Here is a 14,367-nt window from a genome sequence, read left to right as displayed (position 1 = left end):
TGTGTTTATTGTTTAATATTCTGTGGGTCTTTTTTTTTTTTTTTTCCTCCTGCTGTAACAGGGAATGATCCACAGAGACTTGAAACCTGTGAACATTTTTTTAGATTCAGATGATCATGTCAAAATTGGTGATTTTGGTTTAGCTACAGATCATCCAGCAAATGCAGTAAGTACAGCTGAAAGTGAATGAAAAAAACTTGAATTTGGTGTTGTAATAACATGAAAGATGAAAGTAAACCATAAAAACATACTGCTCATTGGACTTTATATTGTGAATGCCATAAACTTTTTTTATTTCTAAGGTTGTAGAGTTAAACCATGTACTGCCAACCAAAGCAGCAAGAAAAGTGAACAGAAACATTTCAAGTGTCATTTGCAATATGTCTGTTCTCCTGATTTCAGGTGGTCTCTAAACAAGAAGAAAATCACTCGGATAGTTCTGCTATGTCTGACCCATCAGGTTAGTTTACATAGTAGCTTGTTCTAAATTATTTTGAACAAACACTTATGTTCTGCAGTCTTGTATATTCTGTTAGAACTTCCATTCATTCTTTGAAAATAAAACCTTTTTCACTGGGGGGGGAACCAACCACTGACATTTGGGTAGATGTGTTACATATAATCTGGCAGTTTTGACTGCTATCTAAAAATGAATTTGCTTCCACTGCTAGCCTTCTGCCATAGATGAGTGCTTTTCTCATCATGAGGTATGTAGAGATCCTGTGTATCTGTTCCATTTGCACTTCTGTTCTCTTGCCTGTACAGGACAATTTCAACACTTCAGGGATTTTTGTTTGGTTGGGGCTTTTTTGACACCTTCTGTAATAGGCTGAACTTTGTGTTTTGAGAAAACATTAGTACATAGTGTGTCTGAAGATGAGTGTAATGGAAGTGAAATTTAGTTGTACCATTTGTGTGCTGACCTGCTACAATTCTCTAAAGCAATAGACAGGTTTAATTACTACAGATAGACACAGATACTTGATATCTGAAGGTAAGAACTGTCTGTTTTGCAAACTCTTCTCGACTGGGTCTCTCTTAATAAGGACTGCATTCCAATCTAGAATAAATGAGGACAGAAGATGAGTGATTTTTTTCTTGACTTTGATGCTGCATTTCTCTCCCATTTTCCTGAAACTAGTACTCTGATCTTTTGCCATGTAGGTAATTTGACAGGGATGGTTGGCACTGCATTGTATGTCAGCCCAGAGGTCCAGGGAAGCACTAAGTCTGCGTACAATCAGGTATGATTAGAGTAGACAATAAAAAGGTAGCATGGAATCTAAGGTACCAGGTACACATTAGTTCATTCCTACTCAACAAAGGTGAATTCAAGGTGGAACAGGGTGTGGTGGGACTGCTGCAATAAGCAAGGGAATGAGAAATACTCCTTTGAGAAGAGACTGAGGGTAGAAGGATGTGGGCAAGTCAGTTTTTCTGCCTGTTCTGTGACCATGACTAGGTGCAAGCAACTTCAAGTTGAAAGCAGGCAATCATGGAGGACCTTTATAAATGAATAGGATAAAATCTTACAGCCTTTAGTTAAGGTAAAATGTCATCATCAGAAGTATATATTGCTCTCCTGGATTCCTGCACTGTGATTTTGGGAGGTGGAGGTGCATTTTTTTCCTCAAATTGGATCCTGTTTATATGCAGAGACAAGCTGAATTTCAAAGCAAGAATGTTTTCAAAGTGGGAGTCCTTTACATCATGGCAGTGCTGTGATGATAGAAGGCATTGAAGTCTGCCAAATCTTAATGGATTATGTCATTTCACAAAGAAATAAACCACCACAAAAAACCAAAACAAACCCACAAAAACCCCCACCCCTCTCTCTGGCTGTAATATACTGTGAAATTTAGCCAAAACTTTTTTTTTTTTTCTCTGCTATCATCTTCTGCAGAGAATTCACAGGTATTACATTTAAGTTTCCATTTTTTCCCTCCTTAGAAAGTGGATCTGTTCAGTCTGGGTATAATATTCTTTGAAATGTCTTACCATCCCATGAGTACTGCATCAGAAAGGATCTTTGTTCTTAGTCAGCTAAGACTGGTAAGTACACAGATATAAAAGATACTGATTCTGCGCATCAAGTAGTTTGTTAAGAGAAGTAAAAGGATGCAAAACATAGCAAAAATATTTCCATAGGGAGTGCTTAAAAAAAAAAAAATGATATATAATGAAAAGTGAAGAATAAATTTGGAGCTGGTACTGACATTCCCTTAACGCACTGTGGATTTCCTAATGATAGTGTTCTATCTGTGAAATTAATTTTTATAGTGCAAAACATTAGAAGTGTAAACATCAGATAAAGACATCATGGCTTTCGTACACCTAGGTTAAGACCCAGTGGGTGTCCCTCAGGAACCAGTTGGCATTTGTAGTTGGTAAATGCTTGCGATTATGGATTGTATCTTCATCATACAAAACATCATAAAAACATGTCAGTGATGTTCTTTTTCCTTTTAGCTCTTCAAACTACATTTACTATGTGGGGTTTTTTTCCTGTGGGTTTTTTTTCCCATGGGCAATAAAAATGCTTAGTTGCTCTGTTTAGGTATGTAGAACTTAAAAATAAGACTAGCCTGAGCAAGCTGGACTGCCTGTTATAATTCAAATGTGGTTTTTTGGTGTTCTTTTTTTTTTTTTTTTTTTATAGCCCACTATTGTATTTCCTGAAGACTTTGATGAAGTCAAGCATGCAAAGCAGGTAATTTTGAAGACATTTTAACTATTAGGTATTCCCTGTCAAGAAAAGTTAATTATCATTTTTCCCACTTAATTTTAAACTGGTAATCTCTGCCAAGCTCTTATTACATGACATTAGAACAAAGTAAGGAAAAAAGAAAAATCTCAAAAGAATTTACTAAGTTGACATGGAAACATACTTACCCACAAAATTCCCTGAGCACAGTGATAAAGAAATGCAGAGTTCACTTTTAAGCTCTGAGGGACAATTTTTAGTTTTTAGGCTCAGACAAATGGCAGCTATATTGTTTAACTCTTAACTTCAAACTTTTGAAAGAAATCTGTGTCACAGAACAGAAAGAGGTGTGCAAGCTAAATTGACTGCTCTGAGTTGGAAAAGAGCTGCCAAGAGCTGTTCTGGATGCCTCCGTGGCAGAGAGGTGAAGTTGTAAGGAGCAGTGTAATCTTTTGTGGACCATCTAGATAACTTTTTCCTTGTGCTAGTGGATTCTTTTGTTGACCATTAGCATTAGTTTTTTGTCTGTTACGCCTGTGAAACAGCAATCTGCCTGTTACTGGTGCCATAAAAATGTTTCCATCTTGTACAGTTTACTGAAATATGCCAGGAAGATTCCCCCTCCTTTAATATCTGTAACTCTCAAATCTTTGTTGTAATGCATATGATTCTGCTTTCTCTTGTTTGTTGATAAAGAGATGCCAGAGCTAGCATAATCTAGAACAACAAAGGATACTACCTGTTTTGTCATCCCAGGAGGCTCATTTCTAATAATTTTTGGTTTTAGTAAACTTTATTCAGATAATAACACAATGAAAGATATTTAGAATTTAATAAACAAAGAATATCCACCCTAAAGATTCAGATCCTGCTTTTTTTTGTCCCCTGTAGAGTCTTATAATTTTTTTTATTAATGTGATGTGACTAAGAAGTTGTTGTAAATACAGCTAATACATAAAATTTTTCTAAACTGTAAAATATATTACTTGGTAGAGATCGGTTATTACATGGCTCCTGAACCATGATCCTGCAGCACGACCAACAGCTGTGGAGCTGTTAAAAAGTGAACATCTTCCACCACCACAGATGGAAGAGTCTGAACTCCATGAAGTACTCCACCATACCTTAGCAAATGTGGATGGAAAGGCCTACCGGACTATGATGAGTCAGATATTTTCACAGCGTATATCTCCAGCTATAGACTATACCTATGACAGTGATATGCTGAAGGTTTGTAGGTGTTTAGGGGATGCATGGAGTTTTTTTTCCTGTGTTGGATTTTGAAGAAATGTTTATACAGGTAAACTCTAACATGTTTGAGAGAATTGCATTCTCTCTTAAGATTAAGCTTCGCATTAGTTCATTAAAGCTACAATTTGTACTATGTGGGCTTGAATAACCACTTCCCATTTGAACCTTACATTCATTCATCAATGAAGAAACGAGCAGTGTTCAATTGTAGCAGCTAAAGCTTTAAGCTTATGTCCAGGTGATTACTTCCTTTACTCTGAATTTCTGTCAAACTAATGGTACTTGCATCTGATTGCCCACAGAATATGTGGCCTCTGACTGTTTTCTTCCCTTTCTAATTATGGCAATCAAAGTAATCCTTCTTGGTTTCTCAACTCTTAAATCTTTCTAAATCTAAAGAAATATAAGGTAACACAGTACAATAATGCTTTGTGTAGCTGTAGTTATTTTTTATTGTGTAAGCATTACAATTTATTATGGGGGATAAGATAGCAGAATGCTTATTGCCTCTATTACATGGAGTGTTCATGGCATATGAATTATATATGTACTTTTTATTTGTGATGGTTTCAGGGTAGTTTTTCTATTTGGGCAGCCAAGATACAGCAGCATGTATGTGAGATTGTCAGCCGGATATTTAAAAGACACGGTGGGTGTGTTTACAAAAGTCATTCATTTCCTTTTTCATGATTGAATGGATTTAAGAGAATGGAACGGTTTTACTGCTGTCACGAGTCAGTACATTCAGTAGTTGCATATTGTTTGAAATTTTACATTGATTTTGGTGTTATTTCAGCCTATTCATATTTCAGTAATAGCTGTTAACTTCAAATCTGAACGATTTAAATTTCCTACAGAAAGAACAGTAAAAATCTTAATTATATCTTCAAATGTATGTGGTTGTTATGATAAGTCTGTTTGAGCTTTTAGAGGTAGGGAATGTTACGTAAAATCTAGATCTGAATATAAGGATAGCTCTAGGAAAGCCCAAGCATCCATGTAGCACAGTAACCTCTCTTTGAACATAGCCAGAATGGGAATGGCCTAAGAAAGAACATGGAAACAGAGCAAGTGTATGGTGGTACTTTCAGTGATACTGGTCTTAGCAGTGATTTGCTGCTCAGGAACTTCCTGAGCCAGAGCTGGTATCACGGTGTTTTGTAGTCTTTGATGGTTTTTCTTTCCAGGACTCGATCCAGTCATTAGTAATAGTATTTGCTTAAGATTAGTTTTTAAGAGAGGAAGACAGTGTATGCTCTCACTGCCACATTTCAAATGTTATAAATTGTATTGTTTTATAGGCGTTCATGAAACTATTTTGTATGAAAATAGATAATTTTAAAATAGAAACTGGGAGATTTCCTAACATATCATACTCTGATTAAGCATGATCAGGGTTTGGCAATACCAAACAATGAGAAACTGAGAAATGTGAAGTCAAGTAAGGAGAAGTTACTTCCCCCCGCCCTTTAAAGCTTGACAGATTTTGGAAAGTGTCAGCATTTTAGAGATTGAAATGTTTTCATTCTTCTGAAAAAAAAAATGGAGGGTTTTGGATATATATTTTTTTCCATTAGATTGTGTCTGCTGTCTGTAATGGTTAGAAGCATTTTCTTGTATTTGGGGCCTTTTCTTTGCTGATTTAAATGTTTATGTTGAAATCTAATTGAAGACGTGAGTAAAGCTTCTATAATAAAATAGCTGTTTGAGAATCAATAGAGAATTTAAAACAGGGAAGTATTTTTCAGTAATTAGTGATATTATTGTTAATAGTAAGGTTTCAATGAAGATTGGATTCATACAGATTGATGGTTGCAAAGTATAGCCAGAGAAAAAAGGTATTTGTGAGCTTTTAAAGTGAACCATAAACACTTCTAGTATGTTTTTGAGACACACAATGCAACCTGTCTGGCAATATCTTGTTCTCTGTGGAAGTGCCTCTAGACCAAAAGAGTACTACTGGTATCTATAGAGTTTCTTGTCTATTTCGTATGCATGCTTTTGCGAAAGGTAGTGTTCTAAAGAGGGAGGACAAGGTAAGGATTCTGCTGGGGCTGTGGAATTAATTGGTAGTTCTCCTCTGTTTCTTTGTGGGCTGCGTGCTTAGCCCAAGAACTATGCAAGACAGAACATCAGAGTTTGTTTGATGGCTTTCTGTAAATGGTGGAGGAGGAAAGTCTATTAAGGACACTTAAAACAATGTAATTTTTAAAAGGTATTGGTTGAGATTGTCATGCCCTGCAAGGTTGTTCGTGAGCTTGTAAAAAGCAGATGTTACTTCTGAAATGGGAGATAATAGTATTTTACTGGTTTTGTGCAGGAGCCATCAAGCTGCATACTCCACTGTTAATGCCGAGAAATAAAAAAGTATATGAACATAATGAAGCTTCATATTTCATGGATCACAGTGGGATGCTGGTAATGCTTCCTTATGACCTCAGAGTAAGTAGTATCTTTCGGTGTCTGTTCCTGTATTCCTTAATGCTGTACTTCTGGTCTTGGCAGCTGGAGCTCTGACTACATAGGGAAGAAATAGACTTTTCTTTTCTTATATGTATTATAAATGTGATAGACGTCACTGCTGGTTTGGGTTGGGGGGGGGGTGTTTCTTGCATGTGTAAGAGACAAGACTTTTCCAATGACCAATGAAAATTCTAATATTCCCATCCTTTTCTTGTTTATACATCTTTATAGAGAATGTGGGTAACAGTCTGTCCAGTTTTATGTTCCTCAAAGAGATACTGTCAAGGATCATTCTACTCTTGAGAGGAATTGCTGTTTGCATGGTTCACATTTTACTGTCTGGGATTCCTCTATCAGTAATACCCAATTATATGCAATGTTGGCCTAATTAATTACCTTGCACTTAACACCTAAATGCTTTAAGTTTGCTGGGGTTTTTTTATTATTATTGACGGTTAAAGAACCTGACTTTTTATATTCCATTTAATTAATTTAAGGTCAGTTTGACTCACCCTTCCTTTGCATTTATAACAACAAACTATACAATATGATTCACAGTTAAGGACAAGATCTACAAAATGGATCTTTCTGTTGGAATTACTTGTTTTGGAAAATGTGTTGACCAAAGATTTATTAAAAAATACTCCTTTATATGTTTATGTAAACAGAAAAATACCTGCTTGTACATTTTAATATGCTCATAGTCAATTTATGACGCATTTTGCATGCATTAGGGTAATTAAGAAATGTCCTTGTGTCCGTCTCCAAGCTCTTCTAGGAACTTGGCGGGGGGGAATGTTTTTATTTAAAACTTGCAGCAAGGATGATTAGATTAATATTACCTGGCTATGGCAAATATTTAAGGCATTATTACACATGGGAGAGTACCAGTGTTACTGTACAGTAGTAATTCATCTCCAGTTTCAGAGCCTAGTCAGACTGAATGTTTTTTTTCAAAGATTGTCATGTATTTTGTTTTTCAGATTCCTTTTGCAAGATTTGTAGCTAGAAATAACATATCAAACTTGAAAAGGTAAGGGACATAGAGGTGGCGTTTTACACAGATGCCATGCTTTATGACAGTGACCGATGAAGATGCTGATTCATTCTTCAATGTTTCCTTTAGATACTGTATAGAGCGAGTTTTCAGACCTCGGAAGTTAGACCGCTGTCATCCCAAAGAACTCCTAGAATGTGCATTTGACATCATTACGTCTACTGGAAATAGCTTTTTGCCTATAGCAGAAACAATTTATGCCATTTCAGAAATCATTCAAGAGTTTTCAGTGCTACAGGTAGATACTCCAGTCATACCCTTTGCTCTCTTTTCCATCCTAAAATTTTAAGTAAATATTTAGTATAATGTGTTTAAAAAGGATAGTTCCTTTAACCTTAACAAATACAGAACTGTGTTCACATTTTATCGATAGTCAGTTATAGAACACTGTCATTTAAATCAAAAATGTGTTTCATAGGTAAACTTAAAATGAAGCAAAGGTTTGTGTGCAAAGGAAATATTAATTGAATCCTTACAGTGACATTGAAATAACATCTTTCTTCTGTCAGGCAAGTGATTATTGTAGAATGGGACAAGCCTTGCCATTCTTCAGTTATAGATGGAAGGTAAAGTGGTGGAAGGAGAGGTCAGAAGTTAGTTTTGAATTATTATTAAATGTTTAGGAAACCTTTTTTTTTTTTTTTTTAAGCAAAATGGAATGCAAGTAAAACCTTTTTCTTTCTTTCTTTTCCTTTACCCTTCATCAGGAAAGGAATTACAGTATTTACTTGAACCACACTGCCTTACTGAAAGCTATACTTTTGCACTGTGGGATACCAGAGGATAAACTCAATCAAGTCTATGTAATTCTGTATGATGCTGTGGTAAGAAATTAGTTATTAATCTAATGTCTGTAATCATCACTGTAGAATATCTTATTTTGTGAGCTGTCTCTAAAAATGAGTAATAGCCCATTGCCAGCATAACAAGGAATATCCTGTTGATATATAAAATGGCTGGCTATCTTCGGGCTGTAAACTTAGATTGATTACTTTCTTGTTTTTTCTGGATTGGGATATTTTAAGATGATTCTTAAATGTGTATTTATGAGACAATTACTCACCTGCATGATTAAGGACTGGAAGGCTATTCAATAAAAACTTTAAAATGTATCTTAATATCATGTTGGTCTTTTCTACCTTATAAGCAGAGAAAATAGATGAAATTCATTTGAATAATTAAGGTAGTGTTTAAATCCCAACAAAATGCCTTTTTTATTTCCTTTCCTTTTATTCTTTTTTTGTTTGTTAATTTACATAAGCATTACAGTATTTATGCAGAAGTGCTTTTCAACAAAGTTGGTATTTTTATACTTTTTGTTGCTTCTTGAAACCAAGCCGAATATGGCCTCACTACAAGATTGGTGGAAAATGTGTTATCTCTTGTTTCTGTGGAAGTGCCTCTAGACCAAAAGAGTACTACTGGTATCTATAGAGTTTCTTGTCTGTTTTGTATGCATGCTTTTGTGAAAGGTAGTGTTTTAAAGAGGGAGGACAAGGTCAAGGACAATATCTTTTACAGTATTATTGCAGTTTGTAATGCAACCTTTAATTAAGGTATTGGAAAGTTGTGTGTTAATTCTTCTTCTCAGCAATAGTAATTTTTTTTTTAATAACTCAGTTGTTGAATATGTTTGAATCTATTTCTCTTGTAGACTGAAAAGCTAACTAGAAGAGAAGTAGAAGCCAAATTCTGTAATCTTTCTCTCACATCAAACAGTGTAAGTAATTTTAATTCAGTGTTAATTTCCCTGTGACTTGCCATAAGTCAGTAATATCCTATTTACTTTGCTATTTAATCAACCAGAGTAAGAAAAATGAAATGTTATATCCATGTTAATGTCCAGAATAGATCAGTCTCTTTGGAAGTGGTCTGATTTTGCTCTGTCTTCTCTCTGGAAGTCAGTATTGCAACTGTCCAAGTTTCTGTCTTCTTTTAAACGTATTTTTCAGACTGTGGAAACAATTAAAGGGTAAGTGGAATACTGTACAGTGGTATTTAGTAAAAACAAACAGAGAGAAACTTTAAAAAAAAAAATTGTCTGCAAATGTTGATGAATGTGCATAAAGAGTTGATGTTAACTTCTGGACACCCTGATGAGACTTCTGCCTGTCCATTCCTTTCTTCAACTCACTAGGTAAAAACAGGCTGCTGGGCAAAACAAGCAAAAAAGGCAGATATCTTACTCACACTAAGTCAAATATTTGACATTTTTTCAGATGTGACCTATTATGAGCACTGTCAGTGGTGCTACCTATGTTTTTTTATGTGATTTTTGGTTTTAGCTTTCTCGACTCTACAGATTCATTGAGCAGAAGGGAGAAGCAAGTAATGTATTTCCATTTTTAAACACAATGATAAAACAAAAGCCAGGTGTCACTCAGCTGTTGAAGCATGGCATGAAGGATTTAGAGGAAATAATTGGTCTGTTGAAGCAACTTGGAATAAAACTTCAGGTTTGTAAAATACTCTGCTAATAACTTAATGGCTTTGTAGGCTGCTGGGCCTTATAATTTGCCAGGAAACAAAGTAATGATATTTTAGAAAGGAAAAAGCACATCAGAGTGTCTTTTGATGGCAAGTAATAACAGTGGCATTGATTTTTTTTTTTTTTTTTTTTTAATGAAGGCATTACCTAGAGCATAAAGGAATTTCTAAAATTTTGAAACAAACTATAAATATTTTAAAAATAAAGCAAGCTGATGACTACTAAAGGCCTCCCCTCCTCCACCTTCCTTGAGGCTTGCTGTTTGGGTTTTGTGCTATAGGTCTCTTGGGATGCTTTAAGATTAAAGTATCATTTCCTTATTTTTAATTGTATTTCAACTTTTTTGAGATAAATAGTGTTTCCATATGTCTTCCTTATGTGAGAACAGTGTTTTCAATCCATACTGCTAATAGGAAATTAATTGTATTAACCAGTAATACTGGTAAAGGTCTTGTACACATATGCATTTTTGTTTTACAGGTTTCTATAAATCTGGGACTAGTTTACAAAATACAGCAGCACAATGGTATTATCTTTCAGTTTATAGCATACATCAAAAGAAGACAAAGAACTGTGCCTGAAATTCTTGCTGCAGGGGGCAGATACGATCATCTGGTATGTGCTCTTGTCTTTTAATGAATTTAGATTTTTTAAAAAAAACATGAAAAAATGAAAAACTTTTTTGACATTTTGCAAAGGTAACTATTTGGGTCTTCTATTTTATTTTTGTCTTGTTTTGAGATTCCACAGTTTAGAGGGCCACAGACGGTAGGACCAGTTCCTTCAGCTGTTGGAGTCAGCGTAGCTATAGATAAAATAACTGCTGCTGTTGCCAGTGTGGAGGATTCTGTAAGTCTGCTTTTTGGGAGGTGGGGGTTTTTGCTTGTTTGTTTACTCCTGACAGTTCAGTAACCTAATTGTAGCCACAAATGGGCAAAAAATAAGATATTCAGATGTGTTCCAAAATAATACCATACTGAAATAGACAGCAAATATCAAGACGACCTGTTTTCCTCTGTGCTTCTCTACACAGAATTATTTAGTAAAATTAGAATTAGGGGAACAGGGGATCTTCAGGCTTTATACCCTTTTATTTTTTATTTAAATGGGACATTTTTCTCAGCATGCGGATTATTTCAGATGAAAGACTACAACTGTAGATGTTTAGCTAGTAAGTGTTACTTTGCCCCATCACTTCTCCCTTTATGGAAGGAAACTTAAGAAAATTGACTGCTTTGTACAGTGTCACACAATTTCACTTGGTTATGGAATGTGTATTTTAACTTTTCTGTATAATAATAAATTAACATTGCTAAGTAGAGTGGGAAGGAAAGAACAGAGTAGGCTAGAATACTTTGCAGGCTGAGGCTGTGCAGATGCTTCTTGTCAAAGATCAAGCTTCAGTGACTTTCAAACATGCTTAGGTAGATTCTGGCTCTAAAAAGAGGTGAATCTAACCCCTTTTTTTCAGCTTGATGTATTTTGAAAAACATTAGTATTTTTATCCTTTGTTACTTCAACTGCCTTGTGAAGGGGAAAAGGTGGTCTTGTGGCTAATATTGTCCCTGTTGTTTTTACTTTCCATTCAGGTTTCTGTCAGCTCCTGTGACCTACTGGTTGTAAGTGTCGGTCAGATGTCAATGGGTAGAGCTGTCAATATTGTTCAGAAACTCTGGACTGTAGGAATTCCAGCCGAAATAATGTATGACTGGTCCCAGGTAGAATTTCTATCTCCATGTGTTAACTGTGTTGTTGTTCTCTAAGATTAGTGCAGCCTGAGACCATCCTTTCTCAATTTTTTCCAGTTTTTTTTGAGTTACAGACTCATAAAACTGAGCATGTAGGGTGCTATTCAGATACAGTAATGTTAAGAAAGTCTCACTAGTCTTGCAGCATTCTTCCTCTCTACCTCCCAGAGTATTTAAAAGTACGATGAGGATCTTTATGCATTCCTCAGAGCACAGAGGAATTAAGTGACCTTCCCCAATTATACACCGAGTGTGGAGTCCAAGGCCTATTAAAATCAAGGGGGAAAGTCATATAATGAATTTAAAATGAGGCCAGTTAGCTCCAATTAAGTGAAGTGACCATGCTTCAAAGCAGAAGCATGTTTTGTACCGGTGAAGGTAATAAACTTTCCTTTCAGTGAGGGCTGCAAGTAAGATTCCTGAATTAATGAGTTAATGCTTAATAAAGGGCACGTCTGGAACAGAACAGTAGCATCAACTTTTAAATATATCCAGATGGCTGAAGACTATCAGGTACAGAGGGAATATTGACATCATTCTACTGTTAGAAAAACAGTTTAGTAAACTGAGCTACCAGATATGCTATGGGGTCCTCATGTAGTCCCTGGAGAGATGTGTGGTAGGAGGGAGAGAAAGTGGCAAGCTGAGTTGTGCCCTTTTATCTCTAGTTGAAACCAAGCAGACCTTTAACCACTACTGCCTCACTGGAGTAGTGAGCTACACGGCAATACTGAAGTCCCTTTTAATAGTGGAGACAGTTATCTGAGGATTGAGTCTGGTTCACATCTAAGTATGCCAGTTGGTGACTAACAAAAGAAACGCTGTGCAGTTGCCTGTTCCGAGTCATGTGCTGCAGAGCAGTTTTGAGTTCACTCACATAATTGCCTGACTTTTTTGTAATCTTTTGCCATAATATTTCCAATGGTTTCGATCCCTCAGAATTGAAAAAAAATCCAGATCATTATGCTTTTCCTGTGATCACCCTGGGTTCTCTTCTTTTTGTGATTCTGAAAGAATAAAGATTTGGGTAGTTCTTGCCTCTGTCTAATGCTGTCCTGCAACACACTGCTAAGTCAGCATAGGAAGCCCTTCGGTAAGCTCAGCACTGAGAATGAAGTCAGCCTCAGATTTACATGAAACCCAGCTGGAGTCAGCTTTCATGACAGATTACCAGTCATGCAGGACTGAGCTATTACTGAAAGTTGCAGACAGTGGGATGCTAACTGTTTGACTGATGTTACGTTGCACGTTTTTACAGTTTTAGCTAGACACTGCATTTCTAGATCCAGCTAGCCCTTCCATGCAAGAACTAGGACTGCAGGGCCTAAGCATTCTGTCTAGTGTAGACTTAGATTTCAATTTTTAAGGAACATTAGGTGGATAAATATATGCATAATGAAGTTTCACCTCCTGGGCTTGTTAATAAAGCTTTCCTCTCTCAGAAGCTTTCATAATCAGTGTAACTGCTGCATATCAAGTTATGTTAATTAAGGACAGGACACTTTGATTACTTAAGTGATCATTTTATAATCTGTCAAATTTCTGTCCCATTCCCCTTCCCCTGTTCCCATTTTAGTCCCAGGAAGAACTGCAGGAATATTGCAGATGCTCTGGGATTACATATGTGGCTCTTGTGTCAGATAAAGAAGGAAGTCATGTGAAGGTAAGTGTGGGACCAGAGGATACTTGAATGTGTTTCAGATTTATAATCTTGTTGTTCTACATTTCCTTTTTTTCTTTTTCTTTTTTTTTTTTTTAAGATCATGATTATTTTCCATAAAGTATTTAAGTAGATGGAATTCGGGTAAATACAATTTCAGTTGCTAAGTAGTAGCTGAAGAAGCCTGTATTTTATCCCTCCATAACACTGTTATTCACAGACCTCCTTTCATCTAGGAAAGTCCAAAAATTAGTGCAAACATTGCTTGACACTGAGTCATCAGTGTCTTTATGTGGAAAAAGGTTTCTGTTGTCTCTGATTTCTTTGAATCTACAAAATGAATTAGTTGACTCTGTGATCTTTCCAGTTGGCAGCTTTCCATGTTACAAAATAAATATAACTAAATCTAAAAAAAATCCATGTAGTTCAAACACAGAGAGTCTGAACCACACTCCTCATCTCTGTAAGTTAAGGTTAAGATGGAAAGACTGAACCTTCACAACATGAATTACTACCTTCTGTGCTCTGCAGCCTGTGGTTCTGGTACCTTTTAGAAATTAAAGGGTTTAAAATATTCTTGATTCTGGATCATTAGGAAAAATATTATTATTATTTGAATAAAGATTCATTCTTTTGACTGAAAAAAAAGTAACCATTTGACAGCATCTGGTGTGACCATGTTACCTAGCCAATGTGCATTACTAAAATACTTTTCACTTGTTATTCACTCTCCTTGTCATTGTAACAGAGATAGTAAATAACTGTGCAATAACTATATGAACAAGTAGATTCTGATGATGAGAGCACAATATATCAATGTCTTCCACAAGACTATTACAGAGCGTTCTTTTAAATATGGCTTTATTGAAGCAAAACCAACAAAGAACATGCTAACGAGGTGAATGGTGGTGTTACTGATTTGTCTCTTCCCAGTAAAGATGGACCAGATATTTTAAGTTTTGAATGTTTGAGTCTAACTCTTGCAAACTGAAAGGC

The 14,367-nt window shown here is 35.8% G+C and overlaps 1 protein-coding gene across 1 annotated transcript in view; it reads left to right on the top strand.

The window, feature by feature from the left end:
* EIF2AK4 (eukaryotic translation initiation factor 2 alpha kinase 4) overlaps positions 1-14,367 on the top strand; it is a 41,057-nt gene that overhangs the window by 18,092 nt on the left and 8,598 nt on the right. The window contains exons 16-32 of the mRNA XM_075712798.1: positions 62-166; positions 403-460; positions 1,165-1,244; positions 1,951-2,052; positions 2,660-2,710; positions 3,698-3,934; positions 4,529-4,604; positions 6,276-6,397; positions 7,402-7,451; positions 7,545-7,713; positions 8,183-8,299; positions 9,130-9,195; positions 9,761-9,931; positions 10,444-10,578; positions 10,705-10,812; positions 11,553-11,681; positions 13,288-13,374. Of these exons, the coding sequence (XP_075568913.1) occupies positions 62-166; positions 403-460; positions 1,165-1,244; positions 1,951-2,052; positions 2,660-2,710; positions 3,698-3,934; positions 4,529-4,604; positions 6,276-6,397; positions 7,402-7,451; positions 7,545-7,713; positions 8,183-8,299; positions 9,130-9,195; positions 9,761-9,931; positions 10,444-10,578; positions 10,705-10,812; positions 11,553-11,681; positions 13,288-13,374 (1,863 nt within the window). The remainder of the gene's footprint in view (positions 1-61; positions 167-402; positions 461-1,164; positions 1,245-1,950; positions 2,053-2,659; positions 2,711-3,697; positions 3,935-4,528; positions 4,605-6,275; positions 6,398-7,401; positions 7,452-7,544; positions 7,714-8,182; positions 8,300-9,129; positions 9,196-9,760; positions 9,932-10,443; positions 10,579-10,704; positions 10,813-11,552; positions 11,682-13,287; positions 13,375-14,367) is intronic.

Source organism: Pelecanus crispus, chromosome 6 (assembly GCF_030463565.1).
Source record: "Pelecanus crispus isolate bPelCri1 chromosome 6, bPelCri1.pri, whole genome shotgun sequence".
NCBI classification, from domain to species: Eukaryota; Metazoa; Chordata; class Aves; order Pelecaniformes; family Pelecanidae; genus Pelecanus; species Pelecanus crispus.
The sequence above is the reverse complement of the archived record's forward strand: the minus strand, read 5'-3'. Positions and strand labels throughout refer to the sequence as shown.